The sequence below is a fragment of the Paroedura picta genome, chromosome 10, assembly GCF_049243985.1.
Source record: "Paroedura picta isolate Pp20150507F chromosome 10, Ppicta_v3.0, whole genome shotgun sequence".
In the NCBI taxonomy this organism is placed as follows: Eukaryota; Metazoa; Chordata; class Lepidosauria; order Squamata; family Gekkonidae; genus Paroedura; species Paroedura picta.
Genome location: NC_135378.1, coordinates 2,733,319 through 2,757,400, shown reverse-complemented (window position 1 = coordinate 2,757,400; position 24,082 = coordinate 2,733,319). Strand labels below are relative to the sequence as shown.

The following is a 24,082-nucleotide window of genomic DNA, read 5'->3' as shown; positions in this document are numbered from 1 at the left end:
AACCAATTATCGATCCACCTAACAGAATTAGGATCCATATCGCAATTTACCAACTTGTCAACAAGAATATCATATGGAACATCATCCAAAGTTTTACTGAAATCCAAACAAACTATGTCCACGGCATTCCCCTGATCCAGCAAGGTAGTCACTTTCTCGAAGAAAAACATAAGGTTGGTCTGACATGACTTGTTCTTGCAAAACCCATGCTGAGTCTTAGAAATTACAGCTCTCTGTTCCAGCTACTCAAGGACTGACTATTTGATGATATGTTCCAAAATTTTGCTAGCTACAGATGTCAGGCTGACCAGTCGATAGTTACCTGGATCGTCCTTTTCCCCTTTCTTGAAAAAGGAGACAACATTTGACTGCCTCCAGTCATCTGGCACCTCCCATGTTCTCCAAGAAGTTTCAAAAGTAACAGACAGAGGTTCAGAGATGATATCTGCAAGTTCTTTTAGTACCTTTGGATGCAGTTCATCTGGCCCAGAAGACTTTTTCATTTAAAGAAACTAGGTGTTTATGGATTGCCCCAACAGTGATCCTAGGCCACCATTCCCATCCTACCCGTTGTGTTATGTTGTTGCCACACTGAGCAGTAATTCCCTCACAAGAGAAGACTGAGGAGAAATAGGAGTTAAGCAGTTCTGGCCTCTCTTCATCATCCATTATAATTTCAAGTTCTTGATCTTGCAGTGATCCTATTGAGTTTCTACTCTTTTTCTTACTTGAAATATAACTAAAGAGGCCTCTTTTGCTATGTTTAGCCTAAGCTCATATTGAGCTTTAGCTTTTCTAACACTCTCCCTACAATTATTGGTTATTTGTTTATACTCATCCTTGGTAATAAGGCCTTCCTTCCATTTCCTAAATGACTCTTTTTTATTTCTCAAATCATTTCTCAACTGCTTATAGAGCTACCTTGGCTTCCTTGGGCTCCTTCCATCTTTTCATTTCAAGGGAATTGTTTGTGATGGAGCCTTTAGTATTTCACTTTTAAGAAACTCCCTGCCTTCTTGGACTCCTGTTTCTTTAATTCTTTCGGAGCACCGGACGCTATCTCTTGGCTACTGCCATCTCTAGATGTGCCTAAACCCTTTGACCTGTGGGAAAAAACAGATGTAAAATAGGCGCTGAGCCTTTCTGCTTTCTCTGCATCCTCCGTTTGAGTTTGTCCATCTGCACCCAACAGTGGGGCTATTGCCTCCTTTACTTTACGTTTGTTCCTCACATAACTGAAAAATCTCTTATGCAAAAAGAAAGAAAAAATGCTTCTTCACCTGGCTGTCCTTTACAGCAGTGGTCCCCATCCCTGTTCCGGGGACCAGTACTGGTCTGTGGATCAGTCGGTCCCGGGCCCCAGCTACTCCTCGTCCTCCTCCCCGGCCGCTGCCTTGGGGGCTGCCCTGCCACTCTGCTGCCGTCTCACCTTTGGTGATCTCCAGCAGCCGCCATGACTGGGGCTCCCCCTCGGCATGGCACTGTTCAGCTGCTGCTGGCAACGCCCTCCAGCGGATGGCGGGAAGTCGGGTGCCGGCGGGAAAACAGGTGGAGCAGAGGCTCAGGCGGCGGTGGCGACGTCCCTTGGCAAACGCCTCCCCCCCCCCTGGCCTCAGTAAAATTGTCAAGTGTTGACCGGACCCCGGTGATAAAAAGATTGGGGACCACTGCTTTACAGTCTCCAGACTGTAAAGATCAACTTCCCAGGTGACAATAGCTGCTTTGGAATGTGGACAAAGTTGTTGTACAGGAGAAACATTTGAGGCCTACTGTGCAGGGTTGTTGTACAGGAGAAACATTTGAGGCCTACTGTGCAGGGTTGTTGTGCAGATGAAACATTTGAGTCCTACCATACAGGGTTGTTGTTCAGAAGAAACATTAGAGGCCTATCACACAGTCGTATTTTGCAGATGAAATGAGGCAAAAGAACCCCTGCAACAGCTTCCAGTTTATCTGTACAACAACCCTGTGTGGTAGGCCTCTAACTTCTGTAGAGGGGTGAGAAGAGGCACGTGTGGTTTGGCTGTCTTCCCTCCTGTAGTCAGTCTGTCAAATTTATTCGGTCATTTGACCCATATAAACAATTTTTTCATTTGTCTTGCCTGGAAGGCTAGTGGAAGAGCTCCCTTTTGAAGGCCCTGCAAAATTGTTTTAGCTCTGGCAGGGCCCTGATATCATCTGGGAGGTCATACCGCCAGGTGGGGGCTAAGATTAAGAAAGACCTCGCTCTGGTCGTTGACAACTGTGCTTCTCTGAGGGCAGGGATCAGCAGTTTGTTGGTGTTGATTGAGTGTAGTGCTCTTTGGTGGGAATAGGAAGTTTCTCAAATACTCAGGGACTAGATCACATGGCCATGAATGTGATTGCCAGAAAGTTAACCCTGAGCCGATAGTCAATTCGTAGCTACTGCAGTTGTTCGGGTATGGGATGGATGTGGACCATCCAAGGGGTTCCTGTAAGAAACCTGGCTGCTGCATTCTGCACCAGTTGAAGTTTCTGGATCAGGGATAAGGGGAGGCCTGCCAGGTTGCAGAAATCAAGCCTAGAGGTGACTGTTGCTTAGATCAGTGGTCCCCAACCTTTTTGAGGCTGGGGACCGGCAGCAGCAGGGAGGGCAATTGCGCCATGCATGGCCGAAATCGCACATGCGCGGCACTTTCACACATGCGTGAATGCGCGAAAGTGCCGCGAATGAGTGATTTCGGCCACGCATGGCGCATACGTGCGCGGCCCTGCTTCCCTCTCCTCTCTCTCCCGCAGTAAGAAGCTTCCCGAGCCGCAAGCTTGCGGCCTGGGAAGTTTTTTACTGCAGGGGGGCGTGGAGAGGGAAGCAGGGCCGCCGTGGCCCGGTGGTTTGGGACCACTAGCTTAGATGACTGGCTAGGTGTTCTGGGGCCAGGTAGTAACTTGGCTTGGTGTAGGTAGAAGAACGCTAGTCATGCCACTCTGTTGACTTCCTTCTCCATGGAGAGGGAGATGTCGAAGATAATGCCCAGGCTCCTGGCTGAGAGTGCAACTAACAGTTGCACCCATCCAGGTCAGTCAGTCGCATTTCCTTGCCTGGGCCATTCCTAACAAACCACATGACCTCTGTCTTTGAAGGATTAATAACAAATGCCTGTAGGGAAACTGTTAGAAAAGCTGAAGCTCAGTATGAGCTTAGACTAGCAAGAAATGCTAAAAACAACAAGAAAGGGTTCTTTAGTTAGATTCAAAGCAAGAAAAACAATAGGGACATGATAGGACCATTGCAGGGACCAGAAAGTGTAGCAGGTGATGAAGAGAGGGCTGAATTGCTCAATTCCTACTTTTCCTCAGTCTTCTCTTGCAAGGGGAATCATTCTCAACATGGCAAAATCATTTCATGTGATGAGGGAGTTGTGGCCTAGGATCACTGTAGGATTAGTCCATTAACACCTAGTTTCTTTAAATGAAACCAAACCCTCTGGGCCAGATGAACTGCATCCAAAGTACTAAAAGAACTTGCAGATGTAATTTCTGAGCCTCTGTCCATTATTTTTGACAATTCCTGGAGAACAGGTGAAGTGCTGAAAGATTGGAGGTGGGCAAATGTCCCCATCTTCAAGAAAGGGGAAAAAGGAGGACCCAGGTAACTACTGACCCATCAGCTTGACATCTATAGCTGGCAAAATTTTAGAACAAATCATAAAACAGTTGGTTTCTGAGGAGCTAGAGCGGATGGCTGTAATTACTAAGAGTCAGCGTGGCTTTCTCAAGAGCAAGTCATGTCAGAATAACCTTATCTCTTTTTTTTTTTAGAAAGTTACTACCTTGCTAGTTCAGGGGAATGCTTTGGACATGGTTTTCCTTGATTTCAGTAAGGCTTTTGATAAGGTTCCACGTGATATTCTTATTGACGTTGGTAAAATATGGTATGGATCCTAATACTGTTAGGTGGATCGAGATCTGGTTGACTGATCATCTCCAAAGGGTGCTTGTAAATGGCTTGTCATGATCTTGGAGAGTAATGATGAAGGGACAGCCTCAGGGATCTGTCCTGGGCCCTATGTTATTCAGTATATTCATAAATGATTGGAATGAAGGAATAGAGGGAGTGCTTATTAAGTTTGCAGATGATACTGAACTGGGCGGGGTAGCAAACACACCAGAAGGCAGAATCAGGATAAAGGATGATCCTGACTAGGCTAAAATGAATAAAATTAATTTTAATACCAAAAAGTGTCAAGTTCTGCACTTAAGTAGGAAAAATCAAATGCATCACTATAGGATGGGTGAGACTTGTCTTGGCAGTAGTACATATGAAAAGGATCTGAGGGTCTTAGTAGACCAGACACTGAACATGAGTCAGCAGTGTGACTTGTTAGCTAAAAAGGCAAATGGGATTTTTGGGCTACATTAAAATAAGTATAGGGTCCACATCATGCAAGATGATGTTATCACTTTGCTCTGCTTTGGTTAGACCTCACTTGGAGCACTGTGTTCAGTTTTGGGCATCACAACTGAAGAAAAATGTAGAGAAACTGGAGTGTGCCCAGAAGAGGCCTGTAAAGATGGAGAGGGGTTTGGAGACCAAGTTGTATGAGGAAAGGTTGAGGGAATTTACTCTGTTTAGCCTGGAGAGAAGACGACTAAGACAGAAGATGGAGAAGACTTGTTTTCTGTTGTCCCAGAGGATCAGACTAACAGGTTTAAATTAATTCAAAAGAATTTTCGGCTAAACATCTGGAAGGAGTTCCTGACAATTAGAGCGGTTCCTCAGTGGAACAGGCTTCCTTGGGAGGTGGAGGGTTAGAATCATAGAATCATAGAGTTGGAAGGGGCCATACAGGCCATCTAGTCCAACCCCCTGCTCAATGCAGGATCAGCCCAAAGCATCCTAAAGCAATTTTATGATTAAGATTCATACAGCTCTGCTTGAACCAGCTCCTCACTGCTTCCAGACATCTGGCTAATGAGTCTGGTTGTGTGTCAGTGTGGCTGTCAATAATGAAAAAAAGCTTGCTGTCATCGGCATACTGATTGCACCCCAGACCGAATCTCTGTATCAGCTGGGCAAGAGTTGCTATTTTAAATAGGATTGGAGAGAGAAGAGCTTCTTGTGGCACCCCACATGGGAGTTGCAAGCAATGTGATTGGTTCTCTCCTATCGCTATTTTCTGCCTGCGACCCCAAAGAAAAGAGCTTTTGAAGGGCTGTCCCTCATATCCCGCAAGGCGGCGAGCTAGTAGCTCGTGATCTATTGTGTCAAACGCTGCTGAGAGTTTGAGTAGTATTAGCAGCGCTGACTCCCTCGGTACAACTGGAGGCGGAAGTTATCAGGGTGACCAGTGCTGTCTCAACCCCATGGCCAGGTTGGAAACCTGACTGGGCTGGGTCTTGGACTGAAGCTGTCAGTTGGTCCATGGCAGCTCTTTCTGCTTGCAAGAAACGGCAGTGCTTGGTGAGCTCCCACAGATCCAGAGATGGTTTCTTCAGCAGAGGCTGGACCACTGCGTCCTTCAGCCCCTCTGGGAATTTTCTGGCTGAGAGGGAGAGGCTGATTATCTCACTGATCCCAGTGTACCTGAGGGACCGCCTCTCTGCTTATGCCCCCAAAGAGTTCTATGCTCTGCCACTGCCAAGCAACTAAGGATCTGTGGCCCAAAACAAGCCCACTTGGCCTCAACCAGGGCCAGAGCCTTCTCTGTCCTGGCCCCCACCTGGTGGAATGAGCTCCCAGAAAAGATGTGGGCCCTGATGGAGCTAAATCAGTTCTGCAGGGCTTGTAAACGGGAGCTCTTCCACCAGGCATTTGGTTGAGTTCAACCAGAATCAAAAACATCTGCACTGCCCCTGAACCTCCCTTGGGAGATTTGGCAAGATTCCTTTCGAAAACAGACTCTGTCCCTGTGAATTAAACACTCCTGACCCCATGCAGAGTATCTTACTGGTTTGTCCCTTGTTTATTGTCCATCGAAGGCACGTTAGACCTCTCATACCCAAATGGAGAAATCATTCAAAAGACCTGATCTGCCAATTTTTGTTGAGCGATAAGGATGCCAATGTCATCTTTATTATGGCTGAATTTTTGTCTTCAGTTTTTAAACTTAAACTGATTGATGTATCCTGACTATCTCTGTTCATTTTGCTAATCTTCTTTATGCCAATAAAGGTATTGTGTGTGTGTGAACCTCCCTCCCAAGAAACTATACACCTGAACCATGGACCTGTTGAACTGTTACAAATTAGACCGTTACTTTCTGTTATAATTGCTATTGTTATTGTTATTACTGTTACAGTCCACTTAGGTTATGAAGAAACAAAGTTCCATGTATTGTTTTTGTTCCATGTGAACCTCCCTGATCCTCAGGAGAGGGCATTATACAAATATAATAAACAAAGAAACAAACAATTAGCGTCTCTTTCTGCGAGCCAAGATTTGCTTGGCACACAACTGAGGGTGTGTGTATATTCTTAGCCAGGCCTTCAGAGTGTAGTGGTCTGATGGCTCTCAGTTCCACTTCCAGTCCTGTGCTGAAGATTATATCTAGGGTGTGTCCCTCCTGATGGGTGAGGTCGGTGACAAACTGTGAGAGCCCCAATGTCGCCATGGTGGACACCAGGTGCAGCCCATTTCCAGAGGAGTATTTTTGAAAAAGTTATGTATTAATGAAGAATATAACTGCCATTGAGGAAGGGCATTCCGTAAACAAAGTACAAACCTAGTCACCCGTTCTGTATGGATATTGATAAAACTTATATTATAATAGACAGTATATTCATAATAAATTGCTTATTGGACTGCCATTGGCGATTCTTTTTTAGGCTTGCATTTCCTGAAGATGGCAGCTTGGCATGGACATTAAAGTCCCTCTGGATCCATTACCTGGGCAACTGTAGTGTCCAGGTCACCACTGGCTCCAGCAGGGTTGGCAAGACATCTCATGGTGCATTGGTTGCGTGGTAGAGTACCCAGATGGCCAAGCCCTCAGCTTCATCCCACTTAAGGCCAACACATTCCATGCCTGGAAGGTGCAGGAAGGGCTCTGAAGGAGTAATCCTTCCGGATTAGAATTGCCACCCCTCCTTCCCACGCCACAGTCTGAGGGACTGCTTTACGCTCTGTGGGCACCAATCTATTGGTAATTCCTGGCCCCAGGGAAGTCCGACTGGCCTCAACCAGGGCCAGGGCATTTTCTGTTCTGGCCCCTACATGGTGGAATGAACTCCCAAAAGAGCTGCGGGCCCTGCGGGAGCTTTCAGCATTCGGCAGGGCCTATAAAATGAAGCTCTTCTACCAGGTCTATGGGTCTACCAGGTCTATGGGCAGCCAGGGAGATGTATATGGCCCCCCTACCAGGTAGTTCTGTGACGGTTTGGGGGGACTGAGAATAGTGAGGGGTTTTGTTTTTCCACCGTATCTTCTTTTCTTGATTTGATTAATGATTGTGATTTCATGTCTGGAGTTTTAATCTGGGTTTTATTGGGTTTTATGCAAATGTATGTAACCTGCTACAAGCTGCCAGGGAGTGGCAGGTAATAAATCAAATAAATAATAATAAAGTGTTAAAAAATAATGGTGGACGGAGAACCCAGCAGCACAACAGATGGTCGCAGCACAGCATAATGGACACATCTCAGATGTGGGACTTGTTGGGACTCAGATGTGGGCAAGCTGGGACTTGGGAGGGGGTGGGGAGAACCTTCGGGGGTCCTGGGGATGTTGGCAGCCAACCCCAGAGATACAGGAGAGTAGGAGCCCCAAGGGAAGGGCCCGACCGAGCTTACGAGAGAGAAGGAAACTGAAAGAGAAAACTTACCAGCTGTGAAGAAGAAGAGTTGAGACGTTGAAGATCCAGAAAGGCGGTGCTGGAAGGGTGTAGGCGGGAACCTTATGTAGTTTGAGGTGGAGACACACGGGGGGATATAAGGAGCAGAGGTAGCAGGGCTGGGTGTGGTGGTTTTGGAATGAGAGCACAGTGACTGTATGCAGATGTTGGGAGAATAAAAGAAGTTGATTGCAGAAGATTGCTTGGTTTTCCTGGTGTCCTGCAGTGAGCGCCTCATGTCTACACGGCCAAGAAGGGCCAGTCCCTGGGAGGGGCTAGAGAGCACCCCACAAGAACAATATTAATTTATTAATTAAAAAATACATGACCCTCATGGTGGCTTGATGACCACTGAGCAAAATTATTACTTTTTAGGAAACATGGAATATTAAGGACGATTGAGCATCAATCAAAGTGGAAAAAAATTGAGAGAAAAAGAGAATTGGCCTGGTCAGGCACCCAAAAGCCTATGGAATTGTGCAGAGAGAGATTGTGTGTTTTCCCTATCTTAATTCCTTCTCTCATTATTACAGGATGCTGTGTGATTTTAGGGTTCTGATTGCGTCAAAACTAGATGGGTCAAAGTAAATGGGATTAATTTGGATTGGAGGCAAAGCTTTCTAGTCTGTCCTACTTAATTATTCCCTTTAAGAAACTAAGTTATAAAGCTGGTAGAGCTCCTAACAATTTGTTGTATCCTTGAGCAGGAGGTGAAATTGGAATGGGGGGATGTTCACTATAAGGTGTGGGGTACTGTTGAGGCTGACTCTTAGGTGATCTGGAAGCATCCATCTGACTTCAGTGCTCCAGTGCTGGGTTTCTGCAGTACAGAGACAATTTCCTAATTCTTCAAAACAAACAACCTCATCGTTCCTTGTAGGCCTCTACTTGGTCAGAAAAGGATTCTGACTTCAGTCTATCATAGAATCATAGAGTTGGAAGGGGCCATACAGGCCATCTAGTCCAACCCCCTGCTCAACGCAGGATCAGCCCAAAGCATCCTAAAGCATCCAAGAAAAGTGTGTATCCAACCTTTGCTTGAAGACTGCCAGTGAGGGGGAGCTCACCACCTCCTTAGGCAGCCTATTCCACTGCTGAACTCTGACTGTGAAAAATATTTTCCTGATATCTAGCCTATATCGTTGTACTTGTAGTTTAAACCCATTACTGCGTGTCCTCTCCTCTGCAGCCAACAGAAACAGCCTTCCTCCAAGTGACAACCTTTCAAATACTTAAAGAGGGCTATCATGTCCCCTCTCAACCTCCTTTTCTCCAGGCTGAACATTCCCAAGTGCCTCAACCTATCTTCATAGGGCTTGGTCCCTTGGCCCCAGATCATCTTCGTCGCTCTCCTCTGTACCCTTTCAATTTTATCTACGTCCTTCTTGAAGTGAGGCCTCCAGAACTGCATACAGTACTCCAGGTGTGGTCTGACCAGTGCCGTATACAATGGGACTATGACATCTTGTGATTTTGATGTGATGCCCCTGTTGATACAGCCCAAAATGGCATTTGCCTTTTTTACCGCTGCATCACACTGCCTGCTCATGTTTAGTTTATCATCTGTAATGCAAGCAGGTACTCACAGCAGCACCCGTACAAACTGCACTGTCTGAGGAAGAGTGCGTGCATTCGAAAGCTAACGCCTCAAATAAAACTTTGTTGTTCTTATAAGTTGCTTTGGACTGTATTTTTGTTGTATTGTATTAAAAGACACTCTATGAACGGTGTCAGGCAGATGGGATGGCATTGTTTAAGGTAGTAATTATGTGGAGAGCTCCCATTCATTGGTTGCTGCTACTCTCTCTTTTTGGTTGCACTGTTTTGACTATTCTCTATACTGTGTTTCACTTGCTAGTCAAAGATTTAGCAGGTTAGAACAAAAATGTCAAAAGTCGGTCCTCATGACTAAAGATCTGAGATGAAAGAATTTTTTGGTTCAACTGCTGAGAGCTTTTATATGCAGCTCTAGTACTTGGTAAAGTGAAATCTTATTTTTTGAGACTCAGTGATATCTGAAGAGATAATAGAATTTAAGTAACTTTGCTTTTGAGAGAATAAAAATAAACATAAATTATAAAAATAGAATTAAATAATCTATCTCCTGTCTTGTTTAGTGTTCAAAATTTGGACATCCATATGGATTGGCACAAACTCCCCAACGTTCCTCTGCTAGAAGATCATTTGGACGGTCAAAGAGATTCAGCATTACTCGTTCACTTGATGATCTTGAGGTAATATTTAAGACTAATCTCTCATTGTTTCTAATGAAAAGAGACTTCAGGAGTTAAGAAGCCCATTCATTTTGATGCTTCATCTATAAATTCAAGAAAAACTATAATGTATTTTCTTGATTAAAAGAAAATATATTACTCTGTGTTGAATGTATGCATTAATTAAAATCATGTTCTAACAGTTTGTCTCCAGCTCCCAGCTGTTCCTTAGTCTGCCTAGGCAAGGCTTTCTTGACAGGGGTTTTATGAAACCCTGAGGTTTCTTGACAGCCCTGGAAGGCTAATTGGGAGGGAATTAATTAATTCTATTTTATCTATTTTCTAATTTTTAAAAAAATATTGGGTGATATGACCAATATGGTTATGTCAACTCCCACACAATGATGGGTGTGAAGGATGTGGAAAGGGGAGGGACCCACCATACAAATCCTTGCTGGCTGAGGCTCGTTGTATATAGTAGCAACTGGAATCCAGAGAGATAAGTACTCTCATTTTAACTTAATTGCATTGCCCCCCTGTGTGTGGCGGGCAATGGAGCAACAGATGCCTGTCCCATCCCTCTTCTGTGCCCAATGGAGTAGGCCACTAGGCTGTTTCTGGCATTGGGGGACTGGGGGGAGACAGACCATAATGCCATATTCTGTGGAAGTGTTTGGGTGATGTCACTTCTGGTGATATGTGACTTCTGGGGGCATGACAGGGAGGTCTGGCCTGCTAATATCACTTCTGTGGTTTCTCAAAACCTGAAGAATGTTTCTCAATGGTTAAAAAGGTTGAGAAAGACAGTTTTGCCTAGGCAATCACAGAGTTTTTTGGGGGGTATGTGTGTTTACCAGCACCTTTGAAAATCTCCCCTCCCCCAACTTGGGGTTAGAAAGGTATTTCCTGTCTGTATATGATGGAAGGTCAAGAAGTATCACAGAAATCTCAAATAAACATTTCAAAATGTGAAGCTATTGTTCCTCAATGTATCACTCATCTAGATCTACACAGTTTTGGAGGCAGTGTGTCCATCTCTCTAAACGTTTCTCAAAGAATCCTGCACTCTTCAATTATTCCACACCAGTGTTGGAATATGCAATATCTGTGAACATGAATATCTGACAGAGACATCAGAGGAGATGTGTATTTAGCATAGTTAGATTAGAAACATATTGATATTTTTCAAATAGTCTCCTTCTCCTCATTTGGAGACTTCCTGTTCCTTTGAGCACACTTCTCCCAGCTTGCCTCCAGAACAGAACAGACAGAATTAATGCAGAACAACGGTTGGTCTATACCAGGCTTTCTCAACCAGTGTTTCCTGAAACCCTGGGATTTCTTGACGGCCCTGGAAGGGTTTCCTGAATGGGTGGGAGTTAATTATTTATATACTAAGAGACAAGCCCATTGCATTCAGGAATACAATGGGCGCTAGATTGGGGGGTGGGTTGGAAGAACTCTGTAGAAGGCCTCCCCCTTCCCCCAGGACCTGGAAAGGCTGCAGGCAGCTGTTAGAGAACTCACCAGTAGGGGCAGCTCTCATGCAGCAGGGATCTGTAGCTTTCTAGCCTCCGAGGGAAGTGGAAGGAGGAGGGGGTGGTCAGGGGTAGGGTACGGAACGCGATTGGCTGGCTGCTGGACAGACAGGAAAACCATAGAATCATAGAATAAGTGTTGGAAGGGATCTCGTGGGTCCAACCCCCTGCATGATAATATATTTGGTGCAGCCCCAAATCCCATTTGGTCCAGAGTCTGTATCTACAAGCAGACCCTGAAAACAATTTCTGAGAATCAGAGGGGCAGAACATTCTTGTCCCATTTGCCTTTTTAGTCACCGAGTCACACTGCTGACTCATGTTGAATGTATGGTCTACTAAGACTCCTAGATCCTTTTCGCACATGCTACTGCCAAGACAAGTCTCCCCCATCTTATATTGATTTGGTTTTTCCTATCTAAATGCTGAACTTTACATTTGTCTCTATTGAACTTCATTTTATTCAGTTTAGCCCACTTCTCGAGCCTATCAAGATCATCCTGTATTCTGTTGCTGTCTTCAGTTGTGTTTGCTACCCCTCCCAGTTTAGTATCGTCTGCAAATGTAATAAGTATCCCCTCTAATCCCTCATTTATAAATATGTTGAACAACACAGGCCCCAGGACAGATCCTTGGGGTACTCCACTTGTCACTCTTTTCCAAGAGGATGATGAACCATTAACGAGTACGATCTGTCAACCAATTGGACTCCCATCTCTTTAAGTCTTTCTGACCACGGGACTCTACGTCGGTGGTCCCCAACCACTGGGCTGCGGCCTGGTGCCGGGCCGCGAAGGCCCTGGCACTGGGCCGCGGCTCCCTGTCCCCGCCCCCCCTGCAGTAAGAAACTTTCTGGGCCGCAAGCTTTTTACTGGGGGAGGGGGGGAGAGGGAAGCAGGGCCGTGCACGTGCAATGTGCATGCCTGGCCGAAAACGCGCATGTGCAGCCCTTTCGCGCATGTGTGTTTTCAGCTGTGCATGCGAGCATGAGTGGCATGCGTGGCTGGTCAATCGCCCTCCCTGCTGCGGCTGGACCCCAGCCTGAAAAAGGTTGGGGACTACTGTTCTACACAACATACATTTAATTCTGTGAAAGTCAGCTTTCCTGAAATCCAGTCTATACATTCGACTACGTAAAGGTTTTCTCTTTCCCACAATTGAAAATTCCAAAAGTGGTCACTGCTACCAAGTGTGCCCACTACTTCCACCTCATCTACCAATTCATCCCTATTGATGAGAATCAAGTCTAAAATAGCAGAGCCCCTGGTTCCCCCCTCTTCTTTCTGGGAAATGAAGCTGTCAGCAAGACAAGTTAAGAATTTAATGGATTTTTTATTTTTAGCAGAGTTGGTCCTCCAACATATATCTGGGTAAGTGAAGTCACCCATGATCACTGTTTCCCCCCTTTTTGAAAATTGTGTAATTTGGTCTAGCAGTATCTCATCCAAGTCCTCTGACTGGCTTGGTGGTCTATAGCAGACCACCATCATAATACCCCTCTCATTTCCTACTCCTTTTATATTTACCCAAATACACTCAACTGAACTTTCATTCTCGGGTACCTGTATTTCTTCACAATTATAAAGATTCTTAATATATATTGCTACACCTCCCCCCTTCTTTTCTTGTCTATCCCCTGTCAATAGAATGTACTCTTCGATTCTAATATTCCAGTTGTGAGTATTATCCCACCAATGTTTCTGTGATTCCTATTAGATCATAACCCCTTTCCTCTATTAGGACTTCGAGTTCCTCCTGCTTGTTTCCCATACTCTGTGCATTAGTGTAGGGACATCGCAATCCATCCTTTGTGTGCCTCATGCTTGTGGCTTTTGAATGTCCTTGTAAACTAGTAGTTCCCTGCTTATGTTACATTCCCTGTAGCTTTGCAATCTTCTCATCTTCAGTTCTTGCCATCACACCAAATTTTGAATTTACGTCTCGCTCCTCCTTGTGCTTAGTTTAAAGCTCTCTTCACCTGGTGTGCAAGGCTTCTCCCAAAAATACATTTTCCGTCCCTTGAGAGGTGCACACCATCTCCTGATAGTAGCCCCTCATATTGACATTGTAGACCATGATCCAGAAATTCAAACCTTTCTCAACGACACCAGTAATGTAGCGAGTCATTTACTTGCATAATTTTTCTCTTTCTTTTTAAGTCATGGCCACCTACAAGAAGGACTGATGAAAACACAACCTGTGCTCCCAGGTCCTTTACCTTTTCCCCCAGATCCACAAAGTCTTTCTTAATACATATTCCATGCTCTGCGGGGAACTATTATTTGTTCCTACATGGGTGAGAAGGAAGTGGGCTTGATGATCCTGTCCAGTCATTCTGTGGCATCCTTGATAAGTGCACCAGGTAGGCAGCAGACCTCTCGAGACAACAAGTCTGGTCTACAGACTTCGGCCTCTACGCGTCTCAGCAGGGAATCCCCAGTTATCAGTCCCCGTTTTTTGTACCCTTAGGAGTATACCTAAAACTCTCACCTTTGGGGGACTGTGAAGTATTTCCTGAGCTTCGTGGGGTCGGCACAGGAGAAGACCTAGAACTCTCACCTGTGGGGGCCTGTGACCTTTTTCCTGGTCTACGTTGGGGCTTGCTCTTCATGGGGGATTGCACATGCTCTTGTGTTCCTGAATCAGCCTCCTCAGACCGATATTGGAAGTGATTGCTGAACATCAGTGGGTCAGATCGTCTCCTTATTCTTCTACTCCTTCCATTTATTACCCTCCCATATGAGGTGCTCCTGATATTGTTTTGATAGATTCCCTCCTCCTGTAGTGTATTCAATCGTTTCTCTAATCCCCGGACCTTCTCCTCCAGCAGAGCCACTAATTTACACTTGCTGCATTTGTAAAAATTGTCCATCCGAGGTAAGAAGACAAACATTCTGCAGATCGTGTCACTACACGAGCTTCTTCAGTTTTCATGCCACTTTGATTCATCTGAAATGCTCCACAAACCGTCCTACACTTCACTGAACCCTTACAGATTATTCTGGTTTGATCCAAAACTGAAGAGTCCTTTGGGTTTTGTTAGTATTGCACGCATCAAAGGCACGCGCCTCTTGCAAGCAAGAGCCTTTTATAGCACAAAGGAGTACTCAGCAGACAGTGGAGCTAGCAGTCAGCTCTTGAATCAGCTCCTTCTCCCAGCTCCTCCAAGTAGTGCCTACTCTGGCAAGCAAGAGCCTTTTATAGCACAAAGCACTACTCAGCAGAGGGCAGAGCTAGCAGTCAGCTCTTGAGTCAGCTCCTGAGATAATACTTCCACCTTCTCTCAGCTTCTCTAGGTACTGCCTCCTGTGGCAAGCAAAAGCTATAAAAGCACAAAGGCCTACTCATCAGAGGGCGAAGATAGCAGTCAGCTCTTGATTCAGGTTCTGAGATAATGCTTCTTCCTTCTCCCAGCGCCTCCAAACCAGTTGGCGGAGGAGGCACTTGGGTGGGACAGCTGTCCTAAGTGGGTGTTAAGCACTGAATGGCACGCTCCTCCTCCAAGCCCTTAGCAGAAATATATCATGTGGAACAGATTTTTAAAATTTGTTAAACATTTATTGGGTGATATGACCACATTCAAAGTTGCTTCTCTTCCTAATGAAAGTATTTGATTCCTTCAAGCAGTTCTGGTTCTGTGTCACTCTTTGCATTTTTAAACTCTGCCAGCAGTCAAAACGGTAGTTTAGGCATACTCAAGGGACTCAGATCGTGTTTCTTTTAAATGTTGTTTGCGTTCTGGGGAGAAAAGCTTGAAGGGGCAAGATCAGGGCTATAGGATGGATGGCATGAGGTTTCCCAACAAAGTTCTTGTAACAGACTCATAGAACCATAGAGTTGGAAGGTTGCTCCAGGGTCATCTAGTCCAACTCTCTGCACTATGCAGGACACTCACAATTAACTGCCTACCCATAGTGACTCCAATTTCATGCCCAAGTGATCCTCCCCTCCCCTCCCCTCCAAGAATGAACAAGTGAATTGTCATGATGGAAAATAATTCCTTGGAACCACTGACCCTTTCTGCATCAATGCAGTTTTCAATTTTTTTTTCTGGCATCCTAATGAGACTAAGACTAATCTAATACTGCTAGACCTTGTCTGAAGCCATCCACTGATTGCAAAGATACGTTTAAACATGTTTTGTTTGAAATAAACCCATGCATGTATAAACTGGTATAGTCCCATTTTGTGGATGTTTTGGTTCCACATTCTGGAGCCATGTTCAGAATTAAAATTATAGATATAGGCAATACAGTTTCTGTTGTACTGGACTACTGTGCAGTTTGTCTTATCATGTTTTCCTGTGCACTCCATCTCTGAGATATGTGATATAAGAAATTCTTTTGCAAGCCCTTTCTAAACATTTTTAGCCTTCTTGGCAGCAAGATGTTTGAACTATATGTTGGGTGGGGATCTTTATTTAGTTTTTACTTTTGATGAACAGGTTGAGTAGCCTTTTATTTCACGAAATGATTTTTTGGGGTTGGTTGGAGTTCGAATTCCACATGTCATGACACTTGTAACCCTCCTGGATTGCAGTAAGTGGGTGTGGTACTGAAATGGATGTGAATCCTGTTCTACCAGGAAACAGGCTCCTGTAAACTTCTGGTGCTTACTCAAAGGGGCATGGAACTGAAAATTCAGAAAGAGCAAATAGCACTACAGGCTTGCATGCAATTGTAATCTTGAAAGAACATGCAGCTACAAGCCAGTACCAGAGAACATTGCAACAGACTTGAAAGACAGTTCAGTGTTAGAGCTAGTGAGAGTTTGAAAATAAGGACTTTTGATCAGCTTTTTATGTAGAGGAAGTAGGGTTGTCTCAGGGGTGGCTCAGTGTTATGCAGAACTATATCAGGGACAATTTAAAGCCTGCATGGGCTGCTTCCTGTTTGGATGGATGGATTCATAAATGGGAGTGTAATTTGGGTGAGACTCCATTGGGAAAGAAGAAGGCACCTCGCCCCCATTTGTTTTGCTGAGAAGAAGAAATACATACATGTTTGGCAGCAACTCGATAGAACTCCCCTTTACTTCAAATGAGAGAGGAGTCCCCGAGGGACTATTTATTCATGGATAAAACTTACAACGTTTGTCAAGTATCTGTAAGTATATTTCCTTTATTAAAAGTAGATGAAAATTTTAAAAGCTGGTTTAAGGAGCTTCCTTTAGTTTTAACTTTTTATACTTTTAGCAAAATTTTTATTACAAGAATTAATGGTCTTATTATGTTTATTTTTTTACTACACACTAGCAACATATAATGTTGAGCTGGAAGGTAGCTTCCAATAATATTTTTTGCTGTTTATTCCCTGTATTGTTATTTTCTAATAGTAATTTTAAATGTGCAAAGATACTACAAAAATGTTTTGATTTATATGGTTTATATGCCTACTACTTTTTATAGGTCACACTGGATTTATGATTTTTGTTTGCTTTTTTTATTTACTGGGTTCTGATAGAAAATATATTTTACAACAGTGACTCAGCAATGAGCTACTGAATTTGTAAAATGAAGCAAAAGAAGGGTGTGGTAATAAAGAAAACTGGAGACACCAGATATGTTATCAGAGTGACAAAACACAGTTCAGTAATAAATATGTTCAATTTCAACTAGCCTTTGAAGGTCAGCCGTTAAGAAGTACGAGGTTTCTTCATAATTTTGGTGTCTTCCTGTAGATAAAAGTGTCTTTATGCTTGGAATTAAGAACAGGAAAAAGTAGGCTTTTATGACCTTGGCAACACCAACAATGATCTTATGCATGCTTAATATTACAACAGAAGTAAGGAAAGTGCTACTTCATTTTGGAGAGCCAGTAATATAAAAAGCAGGATCAGACCTGTGGTTCTGATTCCCTTCTGCAGTTCGGCATGCCAAAGGACTAGCACAGAATTGTGCACCCTTGCACATTTGGTGTCAGCCACCTTTGTTGATTAGGAAGTCCGGTGTCAGCTTCTGTTGATTATGAAGTCTGGCATGTATATTTTTGATGTATTTACAGAGTTGTTTATGTCGTGTGTAAAGCATGAGAAAGCGTGTTGCCAGTATTTTGTGAACCTTTCTCACCATATTATCAAACATTGTTAGATAATATGACAAACAAGAATACCTCAAGGCTTTTTTCCCATTGCAGGTGAGCATCATAGCATCATAGATTTGGAAGGGACATAGCATCATAGATTTGGAAGGGACTTCCAGAGTTATCTAGTCCAACCCCCTGCATAATGAAGGAACACACAACTACCTGCTCACGCATTCACAATCTGCATAAGTTCATAAAATCAGCATTTCTTTCAGGTGACTATTTAGTCTCTGCTTAAAAACAAGAAATCACCACCTCTCGAGGATGCCAGATCTACTGAGGAACCACTCTAATTGTCAGGAACTTCTTAGAGATGTTCAGCCAGAAATTCCCATTGGTTCTGGTCCAACCCGCTGCAGCAACAGAAAACAACTCTGCTCCATCTTCTGTATGATAGCCCTTCAAGTATTTGAAGATGGTGATCATATAACCGAGGGGTAGTCAAACTGCGGTCCTCCAGATGTCCATGGACTACAATTCTCAGGAGCCCCTGCCAGCATTTGCTGGCAGGGGCTCATGGGAATTGTAGTCCATGGACATCTGGAGGGCTGCAGTTTGATTACCCCTGATATAACCTCTTAGTGTCTTCTCTCCAGGCTAAACAGACCAAGCTCCCTCAACCTTTCCTCCTACAACTTGGTCTCCAAACTCCCCACCATCTTTGTGTCCCTGCTCTGGACATGCTCCAGTTTCTCTACATCTTTCTTCAGTTGTGGTGCCCAAACATGAACATGTTACTTCCAAGTGAGGTCTAATCAGAGCGGAGTAAAGTGGTAACATGCATGATCTGGACATTATATTTCTTTTAATACAGCTCAAAATCCCATTTGCCTTTTTAGCTACCAAGTCACAGTGCTAACTCATGTACAGTGTCTAGTCTACTAAGACCTCCAGATCCTTTTCACATGTACTATTGCCAAGTCTTACCCATCCTATAGTATGTATTTGATTTTTCCTACCTCATTATTCATTATTAAAATTCATTTTATTTAATTTAGCTCAGTTGTCCAGCCTGTCAAGATCATAGTGTATCCTGATTTTGTCTTCGTGTGTTTGCTACCCCTCCCAGTTTAGTATCATCTGCAAATTTAATAAGTATCCCCTCTATCTCTTCATCCAAATCATTTATGAATCTGTTGAACAAGACAGGGACCAGGACAGAACCTTGAGGCTCTCCACTCATCACTCCTCTCCAAGCAGATGATGAACCATTTACAAGCACCCTTTGGATACAATCAGTCAACCAGTTCTCGATCCACCTACCAGCAAATAGGTTCCATACTGCATTTTACCAACTTGTCAATAAGAATATCATGTGGAACCTTATCAAAAGCCAAGATGGCGTTCCTGTGGTTGGGTAGAAGGGGACAGGAACAGGCAGCGTGTCTCCCATACCTGGACAGGTTGCAACTAACGCCTGCATCGACCGCCAGGAATTTGGGAGCGATCTTTGATGCCTCACTTTCCATAGAGGCTCAGATCACTAATGTAGTCCAGACAGCATTTTTCCATCTGTGTCAAGCATGGATACTAGCGCTCTCCCTGTCCTCGGACCACTTGGCCACAGTGATCCCTGCAACAGTCACTTCCAAACTAGACTTCTGTAGCTTGCTCTACGCGGGCCTACCCTTGTCTTTGACCTGTAAATTGCAGCTGGTACATTATCCTTACGATTATAATTGATATTTGGGATAATGTTCTCTTAATACTTTAATGGATTTTTATGGGCTATTCTGTTTTATGGTTTTTATTCTGAAAACCTCCTTGAGACAACATTTGTCAAGAGAGGTGGGATACAAATTCTAAAATAAATATATAAATAAGGATTGAGCTTCAGATGACTCTGCTTGAGCCATCTCGTCACTGCTTCCAGGCAGCTGGCTAATGTTTCTGGGGAGAGTCAGGGCAGCCATCCATTAGGAGGAAGAGCTGGGTGTCATCTGCATATTGATGACAACCCAGACCAAACTTCTGTACTAGTTGTACAAGAGGGTGCTTAAAGATGTTGAATAAAATAGGAGGACTGTTCCTTGTGGGACTCCACAAGTAAGCTCTCGGGGGCTTTCCGCACCGGGATCCTTGTAGCAAATTGTTTGCTGAATGAAAAATCGCCATTTAAAATAGTGCAATTCGTCATTATGCATACCTGACTTTGTAGTGGAATCCAGTTGCGTTTCTATCGTTTCCCACAAGCTTCCGGTCTCAGCAAAAATCGCTAGAAAGGAAGCGCTATTGCCGAGCTCGTCCCGCCCCTGGCCGTCAAGCAGCCAATGGGCAGCCGTTAGCATGCTCCCAAACAGCCCCTTTCCCTTTAAGAAAGATTTTTTTTTTTAAACACACCCATTGCAACGAATATGTGTTGATTCGTTGCAACGGAGAGACCCATCAGCTAGCAGGTGTGTTTGAGCTGTCGTTTCATCGTTGCCACGCTCCCCCCAAGTGAAAAAAAAAAATCCCCCCCCCTCACGGGCCCGATTTTCGGCCGAAAACAGTGTAAAAAATAAAGGGAAAATACATCAGCAAACGGGCTTCTCTGTTGTTTGTGCTTAGTGACTAAACAGCTCTGGGGAGGGACTGAAGCCGGGGAAGCCTCTAAACAGGCTTACTGGTGGGCTGAACTCCGCTCGCTCGGAGAAAAAAAAATGGCGATCGCTTCGCCGGAAGATCAGAGAAGAGAGCCAGGGGGAGGGACTTTGTAGAAACCACAACAATGGTAACGCACAGAACTTTCCCGCTAGTGTTGCAGATTGGTTGCAGGAGTGTAGCGCTTTCCCGAGGGTGAATCCACTTTTGGGGATTTCCCTGAAAGCGCTACAAGGAAGTGCTTTTTGTGGATCGGTTTCAGGTGTGTGGCAGATTGTCAACGATGTTGTGCATAATGCCAAATCAGTAGCGTTTTCAATTGGCAACCATTGTGCGATTTTGAAGGCGTGCGAAAAGCCCCTCGGTGTTTGATGTTCTCTCACGTATTGCAACCTACTGCTCATGACCCCTGAGGAAGAAGATCAACCATTGAAGGGCTGTCACTTGTATTCCAGTGTTGGTGAGGTGGCGAATGAGCAGAATGAGGCCACATGAATGAGCAGAAAGGGATATTTGTCTTTGGGCTTTACAAATCTTTCCACCCTTTCTGTGACTTCCTTGATTCTTGCACAGGTAGTCAGCGTACCTCTTGAGACAAGTAGTCAGGTCGACATAATTTGGCTTGTTGTTGTTGTTAGGTGTGAAATCGTGTCCAACCCATCATGACCCCATGAACAATGATCCTCCAGGCCTTCATGTCCGCTACCATTCCTCGAAGTCCATTTAAGTCTGCACCAACTGCTTCAGTGACTCCATCCAGCCATCTCATTCTCTGTCGTCCCCTTCTTTTGCCCTCAATCGCTCCCAGCATTAAGCTCTTCTCCAGGGAGTCCTTCCTTCTCATGAGGTGGCCAAAGTATTCAGGATCTGGCCTTCTAAGGAGCAGTCTGGGCTGATCTCCTCTAGGACTGACCTGTTTGTTCGCCTTGCAGTCCAAGAGACTCGCAAGAGTCTTCTCCAGCACCAGAGTTCAAAAGCCTCAATTCTTTGACGCTCGGCCTTCCTTATGGTCCAACTTTCACAGTCATACATTGCAACTGGAAAGACCATAGATTTGACTAGACGCAATTTTGTTGGCAGGGTGATGTCTCCGTTTTTTAGGATGCTGTCGAGATTTGCCATAGCTTTCCACCCCAGGAGCAAGAGTCTTTTAATTTCTTTGCTGCAGTCCCCATCTGCAGTGATCTTGGAGCCCAGGAAAATAAAATCTGTCACTACCTCCATTTCTTCCCCATCTATTTGCCAGGAATTGAGAGGGCCGGATGCCACAATCTTCGTTTTCTTGATGTTGAGTTTCAAGCCAACTTTTGCACTCTCCTCCTTCACCCACATCAACAGGCTCTTTATTTCCTCTTCACTTTCTGCCATTAGAATGGTATCATCTGCATACCTGAAGTTGTTAATATTTATCTCTGCAATCTTGATCCCAATTTGTGACTCATCTAACCCTGCCTTTCTCATGGTGTGCTCCGCATACAAGTTAAATAGGCAAGGTGACAGTATACAGCCTTGCCAAACTCCTTTATCCATTTTGAACCAATCAGTGATTCCATGTCCAGTTCTCATTGGACTTAAAAGAGCACTGAATGCATTGTCGTTATATTGTGAAGGGGAACAATTAGAGCTTAATTATCAGAAAACCAAAATCATGACATTTGCCAAAAGGCCAAAAAAATATACCTGGCACATTGACAGAACTAAGATAGAACAGGTTTCCTGTTTCAAATATTTGGGAGTCGTTTTGCAATCAACTGGCCGCAGGATAGCCCATGGGGCTTATGTCGCTGGAAAGGCACAAAAAAGTGCAAATGCCATCCTCAGATTCCTTAGTCTGAAAGGAGGACATATCCCTGCAGCTCTAAAATTGTTTGACGCTAAGTCAATGGCACAACTGCTATATGGTGCGCAGCTAGGTCCTTATTCCAACTTTGCATTATTGGAATCTGTACAATCCAAATTCCTAAGAGCAGCCATCCAAGTCCCGAGATGTGTCTCCAGTGCCACCTTGCGACTTGAGACTGGCCTTATGAAGGTGGAGGCAAGAGTATGGTTAAACATTCTCAATTACTGGCTTAAAATCTCTTTTTTCCCATGTGGATTAGCTTCTTTGATAATTAAGGATGACTTCCAGTCTTCATGGAAACAATCGGTGAGGGGGAAAATCGCAGCTTTGGGATTTTCTCCAGAATTTCTGGTTCGAATGGCCTATGACCAAGCTAAAGAGGTTATCAAACAGCGAGTAGTGGATATAGAATGCCAACATGATCTAGCGAATACCTCTGCCTTCATTGTTAGTGAAGGCTACAGGTATGTCACAGCTCCCTTGGCTTATTTAAAGAACCTTGAGGTGCCTAGCCACCGGAGGGCCTTCACTTTAGCTCGTTGCAATGCCCTTCCCTCAGCTGTACTTGAAGGGAGATACAAGAAAACCCCCTATGGTGAAAGGAAGTGCCCCTGTGGCTCTGGTCAGATAGAAACATTGGAACATATCCTTTTGTATTGTCAGTTTTATGATGACATACGTTCCATATTTATTACACCATGGTTACACACTTCTCTTCTCTCCTCAGTCCCAGGGTACTCAGGACAATTTTATATCTCCCTGCTGCTCACAGACACAAATTGTTCCATCACATATAGTGTCGCCAGGTTTTGTGCTGCAGCCATGAAAAGGCGGTGGAAGTTGACTAAAACTTAACAGACCCTGAGAGCAATTAGAACAATTTCCTATATTTCTATTTAATTCTAATTTATATTTTAGCAGACTCATAGTCTAAGTGTTTAACATAATGCTATTTTATGAGTAAAACTGTGTTTTAGCCATATTATTTATGTAACTGTGAAATTGTTTTGATTTTGCTGGTCTATAACCGTAATAAAGAATACTACTACAATTCTCATTGTTGTTTCATGACTTGCATACAGGTTTCTCAAGAGACAGAAAAGATGCTCTGGTATTCCCATCTCTTTAAGAACTTGCCACAATTTGTTGTGCTCCACACAATTAAAGGCTTTAGCATAGTCAATGAAGTAGGAGTAGGTGTTCTTCGGGAACTCCCTAGTTTTCTCCATAATCCAGTGTATGTTGGCAATTTGATCTATAGTTCCTCTGCCTCTTCGAAATCCTGCCTGTACTTCTGGAAGTTCTCAGACCACATATTGCTGGAGCCAGGTTGTAGGATTTTGAGCATAACTTTGCTAGCATGAGAAATGAGTGCAATGGTGTGGTAGTTTGAACATTCTTTGGCATTGCCCTTCTTTGGGATTGGAATGTAAACTGACCTTTTCCAATCCTGTGGCCACTGTTTCCAAATTTGCTGGCATATTGAGTGTAGCACTTTTACTATATCGTCTTTTAAGATTTTGAATAGTTCAACTGGAATGCTGTCACCTCCACTAGCTTTATTGTTGCTCAGACTTCCTAAGGCCCATTTGATTTCACATTCTGGGATGTCTGGCTCCATGTCTGTGACTACCCCCTCGTTGTTATCAGGAATGTTAAGCTCGCTCTTGCATAGATAGTTCTTCTGTATAATTTTGCCACCTTTTAAAAATCTCTTCAGCTTCTGTGTTCCTACCATTTCGGTCCTTTATCATACCCATCTTTGCATGAAATGTTCTCTTCATATCTCCAATTTTTAAAAGAGATCTCTGGTCCTCCCTATTCTATTGTTTTCTTCTGTTTGTTTGCACTGTTCATTTAAAAAGGTAAAGGTATCCCCTGTGCAAGCACCGAGTCATGTCTGACCCTTGGGGTGACGCCCTCTAGCGTTTTCACGGCAGACTCAATACGGGGTGGTTTGCCAGTGCCTTCCCCAGTCACTACCGTTTATCCCCCAGCATGCTGGGTACTCATTTTATCGACCTCGGAAGGA

General features: G+C 44.1%; 1 protein-coding gene across 9 annotated transcripts in view; it reads left to right on the top strand.

Moving 5' to 3' along the window:
* The window catches only part of RGS12 (regulator of G protein signaling 12), a 219,745-nt gene that overhangs the window by 55,246 nt on the left and 140,417 nt on the right, over positions 1-24,082 (top strand). For 7 of the 9 annotated variants that reach the window (XR_013225222.1, XR_013225223.1, XM_077302459.1 and 4 more), the window contains one exon: positions 9,908-10,024. The exons of 1 other annotated variant lie outside the window; for it this stretch is intronic. Coding sequence is in view for 5 of the 8 variants with exons in the window: in XM_077302459.1 (XP_077158574.1) it covers positions 9,908-10,024 (117 nt within the window). In the remaining 3 variants the exon portion in view is untranslated. Of the gene's footprint in view, positions 1-9,907; positions 10,025-16,213; positions 16,647-24,082 lie in introns of those variants that run through there. One more of the 9 variants, XM_077302465.1, reaches the window with a different exon arrangement.